The sequence below is a fragment of the Schistocerca serialis genome, chromosome 6 (genome assembly GCF_023864345.2).
Source record: "Schistocerca serialis cubense isolate TAMUIC-IGC-003099 chromosome 6, iqSchSeri2.2, whole genome shotgun sequence".
Lineage (NCBI taxonomy): Eukaryota > Metazoa > Arthropoda > Insecta > Orthoptera > Acrididae > Schistocerca > Schistocerca serialis.
This window is the reverse complement of record NC_064643.1, coordinates 235,405,006-235,429,183: the sequence shown is the minus strand read 5'-3', so window position 1 is coordinate 235,429,183 and position 24,178 is coordinate 235,405,006. Positions and strand designations below refer to the sequence as shown.

At 42.1% G+C, this 24,178-nt stretch overlaps 1 protein-coding gene across 3 annotated transcripts in view; it reads right to left on the bottom strand.

Moving 5' to 3' along the window:
- Window positions 1–7,917: 7,917 nt before the first annotated feature.
- Window positions 7,918–24,178, bottom strand: part of LOC126484417 (lachesin-like) — an 871,444-nt gene continuing 855,183 nt past the window's right edge. For all 3 annotated transcript variants that reach the window (XM_050107928.1, XM_050107929.1, XM_050107930.1), the window contains 2 exons: window positions 15,063–15,187; window positions 7,918–8,792 (listed from right to left, as the gene is read on the bottom strand). In XM_050107928.1, the coding sequence (XP_049963885.1) occupies window positions 15,066–15,187 (122 nt within the window). In that variant the 3' untranslated portion in view covers window positions 7,918–8,792; window positions 15,063–15,065. The remainder of the gene's footprint in view (window positions 8,793–15,062; window positions 15,188–24,178) is intronic.

Sequence of the window (24,178 nt, the reverse complement as noted above, 5' to 3'; positions counted from 1 at the left end):
ACTACTTTAAGTGTCTCATTTCCTAATCTAATTCCCTCAGCATCACCCGACTTAATTTGACTACATTCCATTATCCTCGTTTTGCTTTTGTTGATGTTCATCTTATATCCTCCTTTCAAGACACTGTCCATTCCGTTCAACTGCTCTTCCAAGTCCTTTGCTGTCTCTGACAGAATTACAATGTCATCGGCGAACCTCAAAGCTTTTACTTCTTCTCCATGAATTTTAATACCTACTCCGGATTTTTCTTTTCTTTCCTTTACTGCTTGCTCAATATACAGATTGAATAACATCGGGGAAAGGCTACAACCCTGTCTCACTCCTTTCCCAACCACTGCTTCCCTTTCATGCCCCTCGATTCTTATAACTGCCATCTGGTTTCTGTACAAATTGTAAATAGCCTTTCGCTCCGTGTATTTTACCCCTGCCACCTTCAGAATTTGAAAGAGAGTATTCCAGTTAACATTGTCAAAAGCTTTCTCTAAGTCTACAAATGCTAGAAACGTAGGTTTGCCTTTTCTTAATCTTTCTTCTAAGATAAGTCGTAAGGTTCTCGCTAACGGGGACATTTTGAACATTTCCTGTAACAAAGTGTTTGAAGTCACGCTGGTACGTTCTGTTGCTGTGTGTTTCCATTCCATGATGAATGTGATTTGAAGAGAAGTAATAAAATGAGCTCTAACATGGAAAGTAAGCCTTTCCGGACACATGTCCACATAACATATTTTCTTTCTTTGTGTGTGAGGAATGTGTTCCTGAAAGTTTGGCCTTACCTTTTTGTAACACACTGGATAGGACTATAATAGGATTAAACATTGTGAATCACAATATGGTTTACCAGTTAGTTACTTCCGCAACCCACTTCCCGTACAATTCTAAGAGATACAAAATACTAAAGCTGGAAAATTCTGTATTTGGAATTGGAAGCAGTTCACCTTAAATTTATGGCAGAAATTTTCGGGATCTACCTCTTTCACTTTTTGAAATATTACACTTTTTCGAAATATTAGAATCACTCAATATTAAAGTCAGAGTTCTACTTCTGGATTTAGACTATCTTTATCTTAAAAACAGATGCTAGAAGTTTACATGAAGATACCTCGTCTCCTGTTTTATTTATTAAAGGAAACCCCATTTTCTTACTTACATTTTCCGAAACGAATTGGATTAACTAATCTTCGTTATTAAGTCACAAAGCCAAGATGAAAGCAATGTATTCGTTATATGTAATAATAAAGGTGCACCAAGTTTCGAGATAATAGTGTAAATTATAAAAGGTACAGAATTAATATAGAGACAGTGCACAGGCCATTATCTATCGTCGCTTCCATTTAGAAAATTCTTGTGTTAAAAATTTAAGAGCTGAGATTGTTGTTAGTCTTTGACTGACAACGATATACATAATTTTGTAGTCATAAAGGGTGCTGACTGGACCATTGTTGTCAACGCTTGAAGCAGTTTTGAGGCAAGCGTTCCCTTCGCCGCCCGCACCGAGCATATGTAAATAACTGGTTGTCTGCACCTGGGAAGGTGACTCGATCGCTGTCAGTCATATGGGAATGTGCTACGCTCCTCTAAAATCTCAGATGGCATTAATAACGGCTGACATTATTGTGTTTCTATAGAACGATATACCGCATATAATAATGAAACTGTGTAACATTGAACTTACTTGAAATATGATTTTATATGAAAACCCATTGTTTCGTTCTCCGTCTTCTGTTTTGTGTGCCACCCATCATATTATAGAAAACCGCGTTGCAAGAATCAGAGATAATTCCCCACTTTTAAGGCGAGTAATTACTTTTTTGTAGATGGAAACAAAGAGCACATATCGTTTCTGAACTATTTCGAGTGCTGAGTACAATAGGAAGATTAACTATTAGAAGAACTAATTTCCTGTGTGTTGAACAATGATCATTATATACTGTTCCATTAAACGAAAGCCGACTTCTACCTATCTTCCTGATTCCCGACCCTTTTGCATTATTCTTGGGGAGTTAGAACATCTTGTCTCAGTTCAGGTGAAATCAGAGATGGGACTATGGCGTGAGTACTATGGACAGTACGTTCTCCATTACTTACCTGATGTCCGCAAAACTAGTTTTCAGTCCCTTGTTAAAGGTTGTGATGTCTAAAAATTGCACAAGTCTATCAAACACTTCAACTTACACAAATAGCATAATGTTTTATATGCCACTCCACAGTGTGCGCAGTGAGCTGGGTGTTTTAACCAGCCGCGCTGAATGGCCGCGGGTTTAGATGCGCCATGTCACTGATTGCGCGGGCCCTCCCGCCGGAGGTTCGAGTCCACCCTCGGGCATGGGTGTGTGTATATTGTTCTTAGCGTAAGTTAGTTTAAGTAGTATGTAAGTCTATGGACCGATGATCTCAGCAGTTTGGAACCTTAGGGAAAAAATGGTTCAAATGACTCTAGGCACTATGGGACTTAACATCTGAGGCCATCAGTCCGCTAGACTTAGAACTACTGAAACCTAACTAACCTAAGGACATCACATACATCCATACCTGAGGCAGGATTCGAACATGCGACCGTAGCAGCAACGCGGTTCCGGACTGAAGCGCCTAGAACCGCTCGGCCACAGCGGCCAGCGGTCCCTTAGGAATTCACGCACATTTGAACATTTGTTTTCACCAGAAAATATGATGGCCGGGTTCATTGTTTGAGAAGTTTTGGTTGTTAGTTAAAGGATAGCATGCGGCATGCGCGAATGTGTGCTCTGTGAGTGACAGCAAAACATATTGTTAAATTACACTATGTGATCAAAAGTATCCACACACCCCAAAAACATACGTTTTTCATATCATGTGCATTGTGTTGCCACCCACTGCCTGGTACTCCATATCAGCGACCTCGGTAGTCATTAGACATCGTGAGAAAGCAGAATGGGGCGCTCACGGACTTCGAACGTGGTCATACGTCTGTACTCAAGATTTCCAAACTCCTAACAGACCCTACGTCCACTGTTTCCAATGTTATAGTGGAAAGGTGAAGGGACACATACAGCACAAAAGCGTACAGGCCGACCTCGTCTGTTGACTGGCAGAGACCGCTGACAGTTGAAGATATCCGTAATGTGTAATAGGCAGAGACCTATCCAGACCATCAGACAGGAATTCCAAACTGTATCGGGATCCACTGCAAGTACTATGGCACTTAGGCTCATAAGCCACACATCACGCCGGTAAATGCCCAACGACGCCTCAGTTGGTGTAAGTAGCGTAAACATTGGACGATTGAACAGTGGAAAAAGGTTGTGTGGAGTGACGAGTCATGGTACACAATGTGGCGATCCGATGACAGGGTGTGGGTATGGCGAATGCCTAGTGAACGCCATCTGGATAGTGCCAACAGTAAAATTCGGAGGCGATGGTGTTATGGTGTGTTCGTGTTTTTCATGGAGGGTGCTTGCACCCCTTGTTGTTTTGCGTGGCATTATCACAGCACAGGACTACATTGATGTTTTAAGCACATTCTTGATCCCCACTGTTGAAGAGCAATTCGGGGATGGCGATTGCATCTTTCAACACAAACGAGCATCTGTTCATAATGCACGGCCTGTGAAGGAGTGACTACACGACAATAACATCCCTGTAATGGACTGACCTGCACACCGTCCTGACCTGAATCCTTTAGAACACCTTTGGGATATTTTGGAACGCCGACTTCGTGCCAGGCTCACCGACCGACATCGATACCTCTCCTCAGTGCAGCACTCCGTGAAGAATAGGCTGTCATTCCCCAAGAAACCTTCCAGCACTTTACTGAACGTGTGCTTAAGAGAGTAGAAGCTGTCATCAAGGATAAAGGTGGGCTAACACAAAATTGAATTCCAGCATTACCGATGTAGGACCCCACGAACTTGTAAGTCATTTTTAGCCAGGTGTTCGGATACTTCGATCACATAGTGTACATGCTGTGAGTGTTATTTAACTGTATTAAACAGAAAGTTTTTTTTAGTATACGGTGAGCATAACTTGTACCAAGAATTCATCCTGTTACTTATCCCGTGTGAATTCAGTTGTTTGAGTTATAACACACGTTGATTCATCTGCCCCTACTTATGGAATTTATGCAACCCATGAGAAAGTTTTCGTATTCTCTCCCTCACTACATACAAGCTATTTATCCTACAGCAAAATGAACAGTATACTTTTATAGGAAATTTAACGCTGCTAATTTTTGTGCTGGGATACGTTTTAGGTAGCAGCTGTAGTTTTCGAATTATTCTACAAAAATGTACAAAGATGACGTTGAACACGTTTCTCTTGAATAACTCGAAAACCATGACCTCCAACGAAAACATATTCCAGTACAAAATTTAACTGCATTAAATTTCCTACAAAAAAGTCCAGTTCATTTTTTCTGTAGGACTAATAGTTTGGGCATAGTGAGCAGGCGCAGTGTCGTGTATGGTTTGGAGAGGCATTGCAGGTTGTATAAAACGCATAGATGTGGGCTGCTGTAACACCCTGTGGAAGAATTTTTGGGATATGTCCGTAGGCACTTTGAAGAACATTGTGAGCTACATGTTGTGGTAGCTCTCTGGTGATGTTAATAGTAGTAGTAGTAGTAGTAGTAGTAGTAAATCAGTGTGTAGTCCTGTGTTATGTAACTGATCCTGCCTAAGTCTGAGAACTATTTTGGCATCTAAAGTTCAACTTTCGAAGTTGTAACCGTTATAACTACTGTTTATGGCCGCGTATCATGCACTGTAAATTATTAATCTTGTTGATTAATTATGTATCCAAGGATAAAGGTACGATTTTATGTTTTTTGAATGGAAGATATTATGTGTATTAATTGTTTTAAGACCTGCTTCAGGATCTTTACTGGATACAGAAGGTTATATCGCGTTGCTGAAGTTGTATTACAGTTCTATTATCCAGTAGTATTATTATGTTTCGTAAATTAATCGCTAAATTGATCTCCACGTGTGCTGAAGTCCCTGACCGAAACCCGCTCCACCCAAGTCCTACTCAACAATAGTTTGTATTCTAATTAATCTCATTCACTGTCACCTGCTATTCCAAATTACGCTTTCCTAACTGACCTCTGAATACCTTGATTAACTAACTCATATGAAAGTAAACCTTTGACAGTAATTTTGCTGTTGACTCTGATGACCAGTTACATACTAAGGTGAGAAAAGTCACGGGGATACCTTTTAATATCGTACCGGACCTCCTTTTACCCGGAGGAGTGCAGCAACATGACTTGGCATGGACTCAACAAGTCATTGGAAGTCCCTTGCAGAAGTATTAAGCCATGCAGCCTCTATAGCCGTTGATAACTGCGAAAATGTTGGTGGTGCATGATTTTGAGCACGAATTGGCCTCTTCATTATATCCGATAAATGTTCGACTGGGTAAATGTCGGGCGATATGCGTGGTCATTTTATTCTCTCGACATGTACAGAACGTTCTTCAAACCAGTCACGGACAATTTTGGCCCGATGACATGGTGCATTGTCATCCATACAATTGAAGTCCATGAATGGCTGAAAACGGTCTCCAATCAGCTGAACATAGACATTTTCAGACAGCAATCGGTTCATTTCGACCAGACTATTTCATGTAAACACAGCCCACACCGTTACGGAACTACCACCAGCTTGAACAGTGCCTTGTTGACAACTTTGGTACATGCCTTGCCGTGGGGTACGCGCCACACTAGAACCCTACCACTAGCTCTTACCAACTGACATCTGGACTCACCTGACGAGGGCGTGGTTTTCCAGTCGTCTAGGGTCCAACCGATATGATCACTAGTCCGATAGAGGTGCTGCAGACGCTGTTGCGCTTTTAAGCGAAGGCATTCGCGTCGGTCGTCTGCTGCCATAACACATTAACGCCAAATGTTTCGCCGCACTGTCCTAACGCACACACACGTCCGTGTATCCTCCACATTGACTTTTGCGGGTATGTCACGCAACGTTGCTTGTGTGCTATTACTGACAACTCTACGCTAACAGCACTGCTCTCGGTCATTAGGTGAAGGCCATCGGCCAGAGCGTTATTAATTGTAATGCCTGAAATTTGGTATTCTCGGCATAGCCTTGACCCTGTGGATCTCGGAATAATGAAGTCCCCCAACGATTTCCAAAATGGAATAGCACATCCGTCTAGCTCCTACTACCATTCCAAGTTCAAATTCTATCCATTCCCGCCGGGCGTCCATAATCACGTCGGAAACCTCTTCACATCAATCACCTGAATGCAAATGACAGCTCCGCCAACGCACCGCCATTTTTTCTTGTGTATGCGATAGTACCGCCACCTTTATATGTGCATATCGCTACCCATGACTTTCATCAGCTCAGTGCACTTCAGCAATAGCATTACAGCACGGACATATTTTCTGTACACGAATTCATTAAACTAACTTGAATCAATTTTGTGGATAATACAATTTCCAAGGATGAATTGCAGCACATTTTCTTCAATTTTGAATATTGTCTTACATGCGTTTGTGACTGACTATGCTTACCTTGTGATGGTTTACAGTGCAGTACTCCAGAGCTGCTGCGAAAGTTTGAGTGCTACAGTGGGTATAATAATAATCACTCGAAGCAGTTATTTTTATAATTTTTATTAGTTCAGGCAAGGCATAATTGCGTGTATAATTGGGCATGTCATCCACTGGACGTGCGTTGTGGCTGTGTAGTGTTTTATTTTCATTTATAGCGCTGTTTAAGTAGTATCTTTCTCAAACTACTGGTTTAGTATTTTCCCACGAAAATTAATGTGCACTGTCTGCAGAGGGAATTGTTCATTATGAACTGCCGACTGTGTAATGTGCGTTGGAAGTTGGTAAACACTCTGCAACGGTGTAGGTAGCGTTGAATGGTTTTCAGTCTGTTTATCGTTTGAATGGAAGAGAATGTAAATACTGTGACGCAGTTACGTTTCATGTTGTCTTGTGATCTCTGATTCGCAGTAGACGCCGCTTATAGTCTGTGGAGAATATAAGTCCGTGTTTCGTGGGGATAGAGCTCTTCTCAAGCATACTGCTCTTTCTTACTATGTACACATCCAAATGCTATATGTTGTAGGAGCAGCGAAGTATCTTTCATTGCGCGACAAATATTAAAATAATCAGAGGTTGTGAAGATACACCTGCCTTTAAATCTCTCTATTATCGTTTTGATTCAAGAGTAGTCGGACTCCAGGAAATTAACATATCGTGCGATTAAGGTCAACTCTGCAACAATCGTGTCGTTTTCACAAAAACTAATACTAGCGTACTCATTACGCAACGGTAAATATTAGCAGCGGCAACGGCTTTGGTACTTTGGCTACACTAGTTTTGAGCATATCACCAAAGATAAGCAGTGTCCGACCCGGTTAACCACTGGATGACTGACTGCCCGGGAACACTGACTGCAGTTTGCTTAGGAATACGCCCATCGCCTTAGTTATGTCCAACTGCTTGATAACCAGTAAGTATGTAATGGAATGAAGTGATAGGTAGAAACCTATTGCCGTCACTTACCTTGCCGTAGAATTTCAGTAAGGAAGCAACTGATCATAACATTGCCAACCGTAGGTCGCGTCGCCAGCGATTCATGTCGGTGTTCCATGAGATATACGAAGATTGGGTACCAGAGCTCTATTCTAAGTCACTGACCATCTCCTAAACAGTAAGGTAACTTTACGTTACGCTAATTCTTCATAGGTTTCAATCAGCAAGCTCATTAGTAGTTACTTATTTTGTTGGAAGTCCATCTGAAGATACTATGATACATCTAGCACTGAACTTCTTTGATGAATTGATTCAAAATGAAAATGGAATCACTAATTTTCAAAATATTTATTTTACATATTAAACACATTTTATCACATACATCGTTACAAAAATTAATTAAAGAATTACGAATGATATAGTAAATCAGCTTATGTGCATGGAATATTGAAATTTATCAATCTTGAAACAGTGTTGTGATAAACAATATTTGTTTCTTTTCATGCTAGTAACATCAACATCTCAAATAAATAAATCTGGATCACACACTATATTGATTTTATGGAATTATGTTATTTATGAAAACATTCTTGCACTTCTCATAATGGGTTCATTGAAGTGATTTAAAAAGGGACTCTTAAGAAAAATATGTTGATTAGTCAGGGAATGAAAAGTGGACTATTTTAGTACTTAACTCTTAGCGAAATTTCCCGATCTCAAGAACAATGCACGTTTTAACAAAAGTAACTCCTGCATCACACAAAAACAGGCAGTGCTATTGTACACACATCAGAGTTCAATACGTTCAAATAAAATGGCGATCTAAAAGTAGACTGTGATGTGGCCGAAAAAAACTCAAAGAACGAAAATGCTAAGGCACAAATGTCTTCAACTGGTAGTCTCTTGCCCAGGGAGTGTATGACGTAGCATGCAAAAACCTACTAAATTAAAGACGGAGAAAAGCTATTTTTGCTAAAACACTTTTGTCGTTCTTGGATTACAGATGATACAATTCTTCCACTTTCTGCAGAAATATTTTGGGTACACTGTTAGTCTGACAAATGGAGGTTCACAACTTTTACGATTCAGACGACACTGTTATTGTCTTCCTAAGCCATACGATTCAGCACTCGACGAGAAAGTAAACACCACTCTGGTTAGGTACTGCGAAGTGTCTCCATTATGCACAAGTAGACGGATGCAGGCAGCGGCGGCCGGCGGCGGTGGGAGAGAACACGTGGTTGACCAGCGCCAGCCGCGGTCGCCCCGCTGTGGTAACTATGGATCTTCCACCTTACGTGTTTACCTGCAACAACGAAACCAACCCATTGGACTCACCTCTTGTTGTTGCTTTGTACAAACATCTGAAGACAGTATTCGAGGCTGTTATTAACATTAAAGTCGTGCGCTGTAGCTTGCACGGAAAACATTTTGTTGTATAATATCAGCAGAAAGCTGCTAAAAGATATTGTTTTACTATATCGAAATTCCTTTAGACACATCGGTTATCATCTGACAGAACCTACGTACGGTACAGCAACGTCAAGGTACGATGGGCGTTCAGTAAGTAACGCAGCACTTTTTTTTCTGAAACCAGGTTGCTTTTCTACATCTACATCTACATTTATACTCCGCAAGCCAGCCAACGGTGAGTGACGGAGGGCACTTTACGTGCCACTGTCATTACCTCCCTTTCCTGTTCCAGTCGCGTATGGTTCGCAGGAAGAACGACTGCCGGAAAGCCTCCGAGCGCGCTCGAATCTCTCTAATTTTACATTCGTGATCTCCACGGGAGGTATAAGTAGGGGGAAGCAATATATTCCATACCTCATCCAGAAACGCACCCTCTCGAAACCTGGACAGCAAGCTACACCGCGATGCAGAGCGGCTCGCTTGCAGAGTCTGCCACTTGAGTTTGCTAAACATCTCCATAGCGCTATCACGCTTACCAAATAACCCTGTGACGAAACGCGCCGCTCTTCTTTCGATCTTCTGTATCTCCTCCGTCAACCCGATCTGTTACGGATCCCACACTGATGAGCAATACTCAAGTATAGGTTGGTGTTTTGTAAGCCACCTCCTTTGTTGATGGACTACATTTTCTAAGGACTCCCCCAATGAATCTCAACCTGGTACCCGCTTTACCAACAATTAATTTTATATGATCATTCCACTTCAAATCGTTCCGCATGCATACTCCCAGTGCTACCAGTGTTTGTTCCGCTATCATATAATCATACAATAAAGGATCCTTCTTTCTATGTATTCGCAATACATTACATTTGTCTATGTTAAGGGTCAGTTGCCACTCCCTGCACCAAGTGCCTCTCCGCTACAGGTCTTCCTGTATTTCGCTGCAATTTTCTAATGCTGCAACTTCTCTGTAAACTTCAGCACCATCCGCGAAAAGCCACATGGAACTTCCGACACTATCTACTAGGTCATTTATATATATTGTGAAAAGCAATGGTCCCATAACACTCCCCTGCGGCACGCCAGAGGTTACTTTAACGTCTGTAGACGTCTCTCCATTGAGAACAACATGCTGTGTTCTGTTTACTCAGGATTCCCGTACACCACATTATCCACCACTCTTTTTCCTACAAGTCACTATTTTTCAGCATAATCTCCGTTAAATGTGTCGGTGTTATGCCATCTTACTGGAAGGGCCTGTATACCGGCGTAGTACCATTTTATTGGTCGAAGTCGGAGCCAACGCCTCTCTGCATCAATAACCTCCCCATCACCCATGTAATGATTCCCGCGGAGTGCATCCGCTTTTCAAAACACAGTTGGAAGTCGGAAAGCGAGGAACCCAGCGGGTGCACACCTTTGATTACCCCAACTGGTGGACAAGTGTATCAGGACTACCAACAGAGGCGTCCAGTTAAGCGGGAGATCGGACCGATTTGTGCGACATAGTTGCGATCACAGACGCCCCGCCCAACGACTCACTGTGGTTTTGTTCACTCCCATAGACATTCTGCAAGGGCCAAGGTATTTCCGCCAAAAGAAACGCGGTGATAGCTTCTCCTTGGAAGCCATCTTTGCTATAGCCACCATTATGAAGCCTACTTACAGCGCCGCCACAATGCCCCACAACAGATTGCCCATTGTCTCATCCCAAACTGGCCGAGAAAAAAATGCTTTGCATTACTTATTCAACGCCTCTCGTACAATTTTTTCTAAGAGCAAAGACATAAGATGCAATCATGAAAACCTGCAATCATGAAAACCATTAAGCTCTTACTTTAAAAGTTTTGATTCTGAATATTATATGTCTATAATTTTAAAATGTAATTCATGATTACTTATCGCTATGTATATATGTGGCCTTAGGATTACAAAATGGTTCAAATGGCTCTGAGCACTATGGCACTTAAATTCTGAGGTCATCAGTCCCCTAGAACTTAGAACTACTTAAACCTAACTAACCTAAGGACATCACACACATCCATGCCCGAGGCAGGATTCGAACCTGCGACCGTAGCGGTCGCGCGGCTCCACACTGTAGTGCCTAGAACCGCTCGACCACCACGGCCGGCTTTAGTATTACATGTACGATACACAAATAAACGAGTGTTGCATATGACAATAGCTGCATTTCACATTCAGTCATATCATACCCAGCGTACGGCATTACATCGTAAGGTTTGGAACTGAATTTAGGCTCCACATTCCTTCTGTTTATGTACTACTATGCAGAGTTCATAGAACTGCCAGTGTCTGTATGAGTCGCATTACGATATTTACAGTCAGGAAATTTACTCTATACTACAGGGTGATCCAAAGGTCAATTAACATTTGAACATGTAAGACTTCACAGAATAATGTAGGTAGAAAGGTGAAAACTGACACATACGCTTAAATTACATGGATTTTCACTGAAACCAAAAAACTCCATAGAACAAACAACAGATGACGCTTTTTATGTCATAACTATTTATCTTTTGCAAAGATGATGGTTTTTATAAGGAGTTCTTAGCATTTTGGCTATCATTCATCAACAACTCTGGACAGCATATCAGAATTTAGTATGACAAACAGATCCGAAAGTGTAGAAGAGCATATTAGGAGGACAATCACACAAAATCTATCCTTCAAAAAGAAGTGCGAAGGAAGTTAAATGAAAGAGAATGGCGGTTAAGCAATATTAAAGATTAAGCGTAATCCTCGACAGAGTGCACCTAAAACTGCAGTTCAGTCGCTGCAAGATTGCGATAACTAATAATTCAATCATCCGTGCTAGGGTTCACTATAGAAGGAGAACGGCAAGGAGAAAATATACGTGAACGGATAGAAAAGGCTCCGTTATCCAAGAACCACGTTAACAAAGGGTCAGAGAGGTGCAATGATGCTGTATTTAATAATGAGACCACATTCACCGTCTCTTTAGAAGATAGGGGAAATCTATTCGTAGCTACGAATGTGAAGCACGTTCATTTCCGTATTAGAATGATGACAATCAAAATTTGTGCCAGACCGGGGCTCGAATCCGTCTTCCCGCCTTATGCTTAAGCGCTTCGGCTATCCGTGCAGAAATCACAGCCACAACCAAAGTTCCACACGACGTCGTCCTTGCGTCATAGCCTGCTACTCGTACTTGACGTACACTGATGAACATAACATTACCTCCACTGCCCATAGCGAGGTTGAATGCCTCCTGGTCGTGTTACGAGCAAGAGTAAGAAGCGGAAGAGAGACGAATGTGCATTCATTATAGCAAAGATAAGGGCCAGAAGTGCTGAATGCAGTGATATAAGCGGTTCTGACAATTGGCACATTGATGTGGCACTGCTACTGGAAACAAGAATCTCTTAAACGGCGGAGTTTGTCGGCTGTTTGCGTACATTCATTGAAATTTTATTTCGTTGTTAAATTTACATGCGGAAAACACCACTGGAAATATGAACGTGAACGAATATTAACGACAACCTTCGTAAAAGGCATATTTAGATTTCACAAATATTGAACACGTGGAGTGTGTCACATTGTGTACGTTTTTACGGGTAATATTAATGAACTACGTCAAACGGGACCGACTGGTGTTAGGGACGACGAATAGAAGGTATAAATTTCTTTGCAAATGTTCTCGTAGAACTGTAGTACTTTCCTTGAGCGCATAATGACTGATACCAGTCGTAGTTGCACATATGTAACTGAACTGTTTGTCTCAACCCCAATTATTTTATTCATTTCCCGGCGCATTACAAAAGAATACGCCGATATTGTCGGTACAAAGAATAAGTGCAAACTGACAGGATTGAGAAAACTATAGCCCGTTAGGAAATAATTTGAACAACAGATGGCATAGTAGATCGTACGACCTGTTTACATGGTATCTACTAAAAGACAAACGTTTGCTACATTTTGACAGATTCAAATGTATCTGCTACAAATACAGCACCGAATAATGTTGACTATATCAGTATACTGTTTTAAAGGCAAACGCGAAACCATCAGTGCAACAACTATAACGATATTGTAATTTTAAGCACATAGGTCCGATATGAACTTATCATAAAGAAGCTCACTCGCAGTTATGTAGACACCCAAACAAGTCCTCAGAAGTAAGAGTAACTTTGGGCGTGCACCAAGAAAGTGTTATAGGACCGTGACATTTCGTAATGTATGTAAACGATACTGTAGACGCCGGCCGCGGTGACCGAGCGGTTCCAGGCGCTACCATATAGAACCGAGCGACCGCTGCGGCCGCAGGTTCGAATCCTGCCTCGGGCATGGATTTGTGTGATGTCCTTAGGTTAGTTAGGTTTAAGTAGTTCTAAGCTCTAGGGGACTGATGACCTCAGATGTTAAGTCCCATAGTGCTCAGAGCCATTTGGACCATTTTTGATACTGTAGACAACATCGGAAGTGCCATGAGGCTTTTCACAGATGACGCTACGCAGGAAGAAATGCGGAGGATGGAAGCTTGCTGCAGAATGTGGCAATAGACCCTCAACATAAAAAAGTTGAATGGCCACATAAAACTAATAGCAGGAAAGGTAGATGCCGGACTGAGATTAACTGGAGAAACCTCAGGACAAATAGTCCACTAAAAAAGCAGGTACCTTGCAGAACTCTCGTACGACCAATACTTCAATATAGATCGTCAGTAGGGGATAGATGGAGGAAACAAGATGCTCAGAAGAATAGCAGCATATTTCGTTAAACATTCTGTTGGTAAGCACGAAAGCGTCACAGAGGTGACCAATCAACTTCAGTGGCAGACGCTATAACAGAGGCGTTCTGCCGTGCGGTGTGGTTTACTGTTAAAGTTCGGTTATCGTACGTTCGTAGAAGAATCAACAAATATAACTCTGCCTCCAATGTATACCTCGCGAAAATTACAGGAATTTAAAATTAGATGAATTCGAGCCAACTGGGAGGCATGGCGGCAATCGTTCTTCCGGCGAACTATTCGCAACTGGAACAGGTGAGGGGAGAAAGTGACAGTAGTACACAAAGTACCCTCAGCCACGTACCGCAGGGTGGCTTGCGGAGTATAGGTATAGATGTGGATGTAGATTTAAGATATAGGAAGAGAGGGAACGTGAGCAGAGCTATTTTCACTTTGCACTACATGAAGATTTGCAGAACAGAAAAGAGCTAATATTTCCGGCAAAAGCACACATCAAAAAAGTTTTACATCACCTCGGTTCCGAGATTTCCGAAACCTTTAAGAGAATTGGAGTTTGTGTTCAACTTACTCGTATAAAATACTCGTATAAAACACAGATGGAAAGGACAGCAACAGGAAGAAGTTGATGATGGCATCTAGACACCCCATAGATCGATCACTACAAAAAAATTGGGTTCCCGTAAACCACCACTGCGGATACGCCGTCAACCAGATCTGCAGCTAATCTGCAGTTTTCACAGAACGAAAATAGAGGAGTGGAAGTTAATTACATAATACTGCAGCCAAGAATGAAAGGGGATTTTAAAGCACCGCGTGTTTAGTCTCATTAGTATGAAATGAACAGTGAACATATTTTGAATCACAATGTCGTCTTTATACGGCTCTACTGGAAGATTTACAATATGATTCTCGTATGCCACACAAGAACTATAAAATGTGTGGTATCTCCATCCACAGAAACTGCGAGTGTGCGTGTTTCTTTCACCAGGTACATTCAATATGATGACCGTCAGTTGTAAATTTAGTTTACAAGCTTCTTTGTTTAGCACATAACGATCGAGGCACATTCAGAGAGCGTTTGAGAGTAAAAGTTTGTACAGCCTATTTAGTACCGTGTCTCACATAATCCGGTAAAGTCGGTATGTAGTGGTAAACAATAGTCTTTGTCTTTCTCCGCTCGTGGTATTATAAAGGGACAATATAAAGCAATAACTGGATAAAGCTACGCGGACGAAACAAGTGGAATATACATTATATACTGGCTGCTACAAAGGATTCCTCGAATCTGGCGGAAATAGCTTTCTGGGAACGAGTATTTGGAATAGAGGAATTAGATATGTTTGAGTGTTTATGAATCTGGAAGAGGGAGAAGTAGAGGGATGGGTTGAGAGGGAGTAGCTGATAATGGAGAGTAATTGGAGAATTCGCTCTCACCTGCTATACAAGGATCAGAGAGCACGCGGCACCCATTAGGACGACTGCTGCACCCAGCCGGTGCCACAGAGGAACCGCTTCGCTGTTGGCGTTCGCGATGAGTCCCAGGTCCTGGACTTCAGGTTCTGCAACAGACACACTGTAATGTATCACCACAAACTTAACAACAACTTCCTTTCCTGATTGAAATTACAAAATCTGCCCACCACAATTGTGAAAAAACTGTATGATGCTGACCATCATATTCGTATTTATTCATTTGATCGTTAATAGAAGGACAAGCAATTTATTTACAGCCATTATTTTGCTGTGTAGTGATGTTAACTACAACAATGTCAAAATTTTAAGAACTTGTTTATTCCTTGCAAGACGTCCAAGCATAGGCCTCAATTTGTGGAAGAAGTTTCTGAGACTGTACGTGTAGGGTACAGCATTGTATGCAAGTGAGTAATTTTTTTTTTTTTTTGTAGTGGGAGAAAAAAAAAGGTAATAGAATGGAACCGTTTGGCTTTGTAGAAGGACGCTGAAAATTAAACGGTTTAACAGGATAAGAAATTCGGAGGTTCCCCACAGACTCGTCAATATTAGAAACTGAGGAAAAGTACTCTCTAGATGAATGGACAGTTTGTAAAATCTATTTAGACGTCAGTGAATAACTGCAGTGGTACTAGAAGGAACCGCATAGGGTAATACCTATAAGAGAAGAAAGGTATTCGACTGCAATAAATAATCGGGAGGGGGGGGGGCGTTAGATGTAAGTTCAACACTGAGACTAGGAGGGTGACACAGGACATTAAAATGTATGTTTTAAATGGGTGTCGACCTTGGCGAAGTGGAACATTTGGATTCCATAAATATCATTTTCGTTCTTTTAAAAGAAGTTTAGATACGAACAACGAAACACTACGTCTTCAGGCCACGAGTGGCCTACCGGGACCATCCCACCGCCGTGTCATCCTCAGTGGAGGATGCGGATAGGAGGGGCGTGGGGTCAGCACACCGCTCTCCCGGTTGTTATGATGGTATTCTTGACCGAAGCCGCTACTAATCGGTCGAGTAGCTCCTCAATTGGCATCACGAGGCTGCGTGCACCCCGAAAAATGGCAACAGCGCATGGCTGCCCGGATGGTCACACATCTAAGCGCCGACCACGACCGACAGCGCTTAACTGCGGTGATCTCACGGGAATCGGTGTCTCCACTGCGGCAAGGCCGTTGCCCACGAACAACGAAACAGAATTTAGATTTATCATATATGGGCTCCGGGTACACTTGCTAACGGTCAGTATCTGGTACAGCTTCCAACTTTCCTGAGACTCATTCTGGACCAATAGTTCTGTCAGTGGTACGGGACAAGCTCGTAGCTATGCCTACGGAGAACGTAACTTTATTCTAAGTGCGAAATACACACATCGCGAAGGAGTTATGCAAATTGGTCACAAACTGATGTTCATACAGCTACAGACGAAAAATACACACTTGTGTACTTTGCTGGACAGTGCCAAAATATATGACACTGCAACGCAATTTCTCTGCACAGCTGGCACGGGTAGTAAACAGTGGACATGTCGATACCAGGATATAAAGTCTTTGCAAATCTCATTCCTTGTACTAAGATGGACAGCAACTACACTTCGTAGACAGGTGTGTGAACAGTGTTCGCAGACGTCGGCATTTCAGAGACGGTATAGACCTCATATCGAAGGAAGGATGGGAGATTAGGGTATATCGTCCGGTCGACACGTGGTCTCTACAGACGGAGCAAAAATCAGCTTTGGGATTATCCGGAAGGCATTCGGCCTTTTCTTTTCAAAGGAACCATCATGGCATAATTTGTCTTACCGATTTAGGGAGACAACTGAAAACCTGAATTTGGATAGCCATCCTCCAGAATACGAGCCCTGCGTCTTAATCACCCTGCTACCCCTGCTGGGCCCCTGTTTGTAGCTCAAGTCATGATCCAAATCCAAAATGGGTCGATAACTAAATGTGGTAAAATACACAACAAATAAAGATGAATACGGTACGGCCTGACGTTCAGAAGCAACAAATTTAACTGCAAAAATTTCTTAACAAAGTTAGGAAGTGCAGGTTTGTCTGATCAAGTGGACTCGCAATCCGGAGGAAAGAATTTCAAATCCCCGACATACCATCCAGAATTAAAATTGCCGTGTTCAACCTAAGGCGGTGATCACTGTTGGCACCGACGTTGGAGTTTCCTCCGACAAGCGACGTCGGCCGCGGACGGCCTGTCTATTTATCTAATGAGTACTGCAGTAAGTGTGCTGTCCCGGTACAACCGATTTCAGTACCCGAACATTAGACTTTGGGCGAACGGTCGGCGGAATTCAAAACAGTTGGATTGTGAGAAATTCATAAACTCACTGTGTTAGTACAGGGGAACGGAAATTGTGGGATCCTGAGGACGGTCAATATATAACAGCGTATATCTCGGAATACATTGTCTGAAATGGCTACTTTATCGCGAACTTGAAGTGCTATATTGTGAAATAGTTTGCAAAAATTAATTCGTTATTTTTATTATGAAATATTGTCATTCTATTGTCATTTCAGATCTCGAAAACTATTTCTTTATCACCTGGGAAATATATCTGAAGCACAAGAGGTTCGAGTCCACCCTCGGGCGTAGGTGTGTGTGTTGTTCTTAGCATCAGTTAGTTTAAATTAGTGTAAGTAGTGTGTAAGTCTAGGGGCCGATGACCTCAGCAGTTTGGTCCCTTAGGAATTCACACTCATTTGAACATTTTTTTGCGTACAACGGTCTGATTGCATTAGTAGAAGGATGCAGATGGTTTGCGATCGAATTCAGTTTAAAAACTGTACCCTGCTCATCATACTAGCTCACAGGCCTAGTGTAACGTCCTGTAGCGAATGGTACTCTGCTAGAACTGAAGTTAAAAAGAGGTGTAGAACTACTTCAGGTTTTTGAACAAGGAACAAGACGGTTATAATCAGATCTGCTCACAGAGATCCGACGGGAGCTGTAATTATTGTATGGGAAGGAATCTAGGTAGATATTCTAATGCGTTAATACGTAGGTCCAATTTGGCCACCAGGTTCAAATCTGGCGTTTTGGATGCAAGAAAGACCTATAGAAATGTTTCCATACGTAATCGATTAGCAACGCGTCCGGGCAGAAAGGTCAAAAAAGTGCGAAAGGCACAATGTTGATTTTGTTATTTACCGCCGCTTACACAGTTTGTTCAATGCGAGCACTGGAGACGCTGACGAGATTTTGTACAACGCCAGATTTGCTCCTGTAGAACTATTTTTTCCATTGTAAATCGGATGCGCATTAACGAATTAGCGTATCTGCCACGTTTCACTGCCATATGTTAACAACAACCCAAACTGGACCTCTATGAATAGCTGCACTTGCGTTAAAATCACCTGGAACCTTGTTCAAAAAATTTAAGTCATTCGATGTTTTAACTTCAGTTGTATTATAGCGCCACTCAGTGCATGATCTGGCAATGGTGAGGTAGTGTAATGAGCAGCATACAAGTTTTAAATTGAGCTCGTTCGCAAGCCTTCTTCAAGAAATGAAGAAGGATTAATTGAATTATGTTATTGTAAGGTTGCAAAAAGCACTTTTCCAAGCTGGGTTTTTTCTTAGTGTCACCAAGTGTCATTTCGAGTTCGTAATATAAGGTTTCTTTCTTCATTCTCATGTATTCGTAACACTGGTCCGGTTGTTCCAGTAACTGAGGAAAGAATGTATGGTTTTCGTCACGTTCTTCCCGAGGCACATGCAGTAATACATGCAAAATAGCAAAGACCGGGATGAGTGGCTCGTCTCTAAGAACAGAAGCGTTGTAGCATGCACCCCGTCACAAGCTTACGAATGAGGTAGCACACTGGACTCGCATTCGGGAGGACGACGGTTCAATCCCGTCTCCGGCCATCCTGATTTAGGTTTTCCGTGATTTCCCTAAATCGTTTCAGGCAAATGCAGGGATGGTTCCTTTGAAAGGGCACGGCCGATTTCCTTCCCAATCCTTCCCTAACCCGAGCTTGCGCTCCGTCTCTAATGACCTCGTTGTCGACGGGACGTTAAACACTAACCACCACCACCACCACGAATGAGGTCGGAAGCAGCGTGACCAAGCTGCCAGTCGATGTTTCCGCGTGACCTCTGGCGATGGCGTCTTGCGATCGTTGCCGGAGCCTTTGTGTCCGCAGCCTAAATCGATTAATATGAATACTGGGATGGCGGGCCCCTAAAGGACGCAAGCGATTTCCTCCTCAGCACTAGTCCTTATAATCTCGACTTCGAGGGCGCGGTTGAAATCCTAACCCGTTTTTTCACTCAGTTTCCTATCGCAATAAACACTTGAGAGGTACTTCCTTTGGCACCATTACTGACCAGAAGACGTGAAAGAATCAGCTCGAATGTGACCAAAGAAGGCATGGAGCTTCAACGAACAATTGAAAGAGAGCAATCTGGCAGGTTCGTATACAGAACTGTACATTTCAATAACCATTAGACGTATTGGCACAGATTTATTTTTTCGTAGTTGCGACTCCCCTGACAAGGCTCCTAGAATAATTGCTCCCATTTCCGGCTTTGCGGTTAGAGAGTTATACAGCCATCTGGACGGGTCGGTTTTAATTGTTGTTGCGACCAGAATTTATTCCTTGGTAGAAGCACCGAAATGAAGAACGTGCAGTCACGTTACAGCAAACTAAACTGCTATCCCAGAGAGGAGTAGCGGCTTTCGTCTGTTAATGCTGCTTTAACGAAAAGGATATCGACCTAATGACCACATGCCACTGCGGTATTGTCGGAAAGTTTTGAATAACCAACAAGCTGCTTTCAGTCTAATGAACACATGCCACCACGGTACTCTCGGGAAGTGGTGAATAATCTAGAATCTGCTTTCAGTCGTCAGAGCGAGGTCCTCTGTTCACTGTAACATTAAAAAACGCAGTCTTCATTTGTTGTTCGCACTTCATAATACACACTCTTATACATTCGTTGTATACATAATAACAATATTATTCGCCAGTAATAAATACATTAATATGTATACGATATAAATATATCAAAATGTACAAAATATATATCTGTGCTTCTGGCTAAAGCATTACTTGAACAATATGTATGAATTATTTCAAAGTATTTTTCTTGCGCTAATGTGTTCTTTTATTAGAGAAATATTTTAAACTGTCAAAAAAAATGTAATAAAACTTGCGTGAACTGTAGCCGGCCACTGTGGCCGAGCGGTTCTAGACGCTTCAGTCTGGAACCGCGCGACCGCTACGGTCGCAGGTTCGAATCCTGCCTCGAGCATGAATGTGTGTGCTGTCCTTAGGTTAGTTAGATTTGCGTAGTTCTCTAACTTCTAGGGGACGATGGCCTCAGATGTTAAGTCCCATAGTGTTCAGAGCCATTTAAACTATTTGCATGAACCGTAATTTCATATCAACGATATTACATAAATCCGTATTTGGCTGAAACGAATTGGTTTATTTTCACACGTTTTAGAAAAAGCAAGGAGCGAAGCTCGTCTCAGGTAACTGAATCTCCCCACTTCTTTTGTCTCCACGGAACGGAGCAGATAATTTGTATAAGTGTGTCTTAGTAGATGTAGACATGAGTTATAATTAAATATGTTAAAAATGGTTCACATTCTTGTTAGCATTTATAACTAAAAGTTCTCGGCGCAATTATTAAGCTGACATTAATTATGATTTTGTAAAATTTGTTTCAGAAAAATTATCTGGAACCGCGAGCTCAGCAGATCATCGTAAAGAGCAACATTGTGCCAAATGCAGATCTAGTTCATCCATGGATTTCGTTCTGCTGAAATTATTTCGTACTATTTAACAGTTACCTGCGATTATTTTGAGCAAGCGCAAAGTACGTATGATCTGGCCATTGTCTCCGGACTCTGAATCAGCTGCTTTCGCTTCTATCAGATACAGGCCCCACAATAGTGACACTGGTGTTGAATTACGGCTCCTAAACGATAAAAACATCAGGAACCACTTTTATTCTAATATCGTGGTGCTCTTCTTAGAAGCGTATCAGATGCAGTAGGAATATTGCGCGCCGACATCACCAATGACCACTGCTCCTCTGCTCTATGATGTAAGAACTAAATTCTTTTAGCAAGTTGACTTTTACAAATTTTGCTACTTTATTCAAATACTGAAGCATCAAAAAGAAGAAAAAACGCGTCTGGTGCACTCTTAGTAAATGTTCAGTGGTTTAGAGAAAACAGTAATTGCGTCACATTACGAAACTTATCTGGTCTTGCATATCCAAAAAAGAAAATAATTTGTAAAGGCCCCAGCAAACCAAAAACTTGGATTACCTCAGGGATCAAAGTATCATGTAGAAGGAAAAGAGAACTTTTTGTACTATCAAAAACAGATAGCAGCCCTGAATTTGCTCACTACTTCAAAAAATACAAGTTAACTCTGAGTCGTGTAATAAGGGAAGCAAAATTAAGGTTGGTTCAAATGGTTCTGAGCACTATGCGACTTAACTTCTGTGGTCATCAGTCGCCTAGAACTTAGAACTAATTAAACCTAACTAACCTAAGGACATCACACACATCCATGCCCGAGGCAGGATTCGAACCTGCAACCGTAGCAGCAGCGTGGTTCTGGACTGAAGCGCCTAGAAGTGCTTGGCCACAGCGGCCGGCCTATTGTTTCTAGTCAGCAGATATTTTTACCTGAATGCTTCTTCGGCCAAAGCAAGTTGGTACAGTACAGTAGTGCAGAAAGTGTCACTTTCTTTGAGACTTTACAAATTTTAGAACTGTATAACCCCTTTCAGAGTCTTTGCCTGCGTTATTACATTTTACAACGTATCATTATGAGGTATTATTATGAGCCTACCCCTTTCTGCATTAAATTTTAATAGCACCGACTGTTTCAAAGACGACTAAGTGCTAGCGATGTTAATAAACTTAGAAGAGGCAGAAACGAAATTTCCATCTTTTCACTATAAATTGTCTCAGACAATTTTAAGATACAGTACAACAGTAAAATGAACTAGCAACAGATTCCTATGATATAAATCTGACAGGAAAGTGAATAGGGTGGTTTTATGCATAGCTGCTATGTACAATGCTTGATGACACCACGACACAAAATTCTCTAGTTTGTGTAAATCAGACTTGCGGAGCACATGCAATAAAGTTCCAGAAAACCCCTCTATAAACTATTGTGTTTGTCGAAATATATTGGAAAAACTTGAAATAAGGTTATACTCTTCGAGAAACTCTAGATCCCTTTTAGGGAAAAGAATTCGAAATGAATGTCTGCCGCTCTCGAGGACATGCGCTGCGCTATTACATCTCACAGTATCATGTACTTTCAGCTGTATCCGTTTGAGCGATTAATAACGATACACCCTGTACCTGACTAAGGACAGCTGTGGCTTACAACGAGCTGCTCGACCACTGAACCACTTTCTTTCCAACTTCCTACGTAGTTTTTGTGGTAGTTGGGGTGCTGCTAGCACTTCGGAACTCACGAGTTGTTATTACCACTGTTTCATGTGAATTTTTATAACCTCCCTCTGCAATGCTCGACGGTCGCTTCCCATCCGTACATGATGTCCGACAGGTCTTGGTTAAACCGCGATTTTTGCACTTCACAAAAACATCATCAACAGTCGACGTTGACAGATTTAGAAGGTCTTACATGCCTGTGATGGATTTGTTACTCAGATGACATTCATTGACTACTCAAAACAAAAACAAAAAAAATGTTCAAATGTGTGTCAAATCTTATGGGACCTAACTGCTAAGGTCATCAGTCCCTTAGCTTACACACTACTTAACCTAAATTATCCTAAGGACAAACACACGCACCCATGCCAGAGGGAGGACACGAACCTCCGCCGGGAACACACGGGAAATTCCATGACTGCAGCGCCTGAGACCGCTCGGTTAATCCCGCGCGGCATTGACTGCTCTCCGTTAGAAGTCAATGAGCGCTCGTGACCGGCCCATTCTGCTGTCTCTGCTTCTCTACTAAAATGTCGTGTGACTAGGGCCTCCCGTCGGGTAGACCGTTCGCCGGGTGCAAGTCTTTCGATTTGACACCACTTCGGCGACTTGCGCGTCGATGGGGATGAAATGAGGATGGTTAGAACAACACCACAGCCAGTCCCTGAGCGGAGAAAATCTCCTACCCAGCCCGGAATCGAACCCGGGCCCTTAGGACTGACCTCCTGTGGCACTGACTACTCAGCTACCCTGGGCGGACTGCTTCTCTACTGACAACACAATACTCTCCGCCTCCTTCTAAATAACGGATCTGCCTTTCGTAATATCTAGTGGTCATTCCCGCGTTACATACGCGTGTCCAGATATTTTTGATTGTACTATGGATACGTTTGCCTAGCCCTTTCCGTAGCAGCTGCCGGTCGATATTTTCCGATCAGTTGCTCCGGCGAGTAGCGTGTAAATAATGCGGTGGGCCTTCAAATGTGACATATAGCGTCTCCTATAAATACAGTAAATAGCTGTTGTTGATAAATACATGTTGGTTACGGTATGTCCGTGTTTTCCAGTTATCCGTAAGGTTTCTGGTCCGTATTAACCGAGATTATCAGTCGCTTCTCGTTCCGGTATATGTCTTACAACTGAACTCTCCGATACCTTTGCTTGAAACCAGAGGACTGCAACTATTTTTTAATTTTTTTGTGGGCATAGTTCGTGTTTATGTTTATGTGAATAAGAAAGTGAAGATGACCCACTCAGCATGTTTAGTGTGGCTGTTCTGCGTCTTGCAAATGAGGTTTCTTTCCAACGTTTGTTACTTCCTCAGAAGAGCTGGCTTTTCACGTTATGACTCATTTTAGAGTGAGGCATAAGAGCTAGCAATGGGGCGCACGGAGCTGCAATTGGAAATATTTGGCAGGACATAACCAATTCGAGCAGTTGCCTTAAGACCATGAGAGTCATACCGTAAACCTTGGATATAAAGGAGAAAGTGTAACTATTTTTTATTTAATTCTGGATAGATATATCTGAGACAAAATTTTATATATATCTGGCATTGCCTCAGTCGTTTGGGGTGATCTGAAACTAACGTTATTCTTGAAGAACAAAGTTTGCCGAGATCGTTATG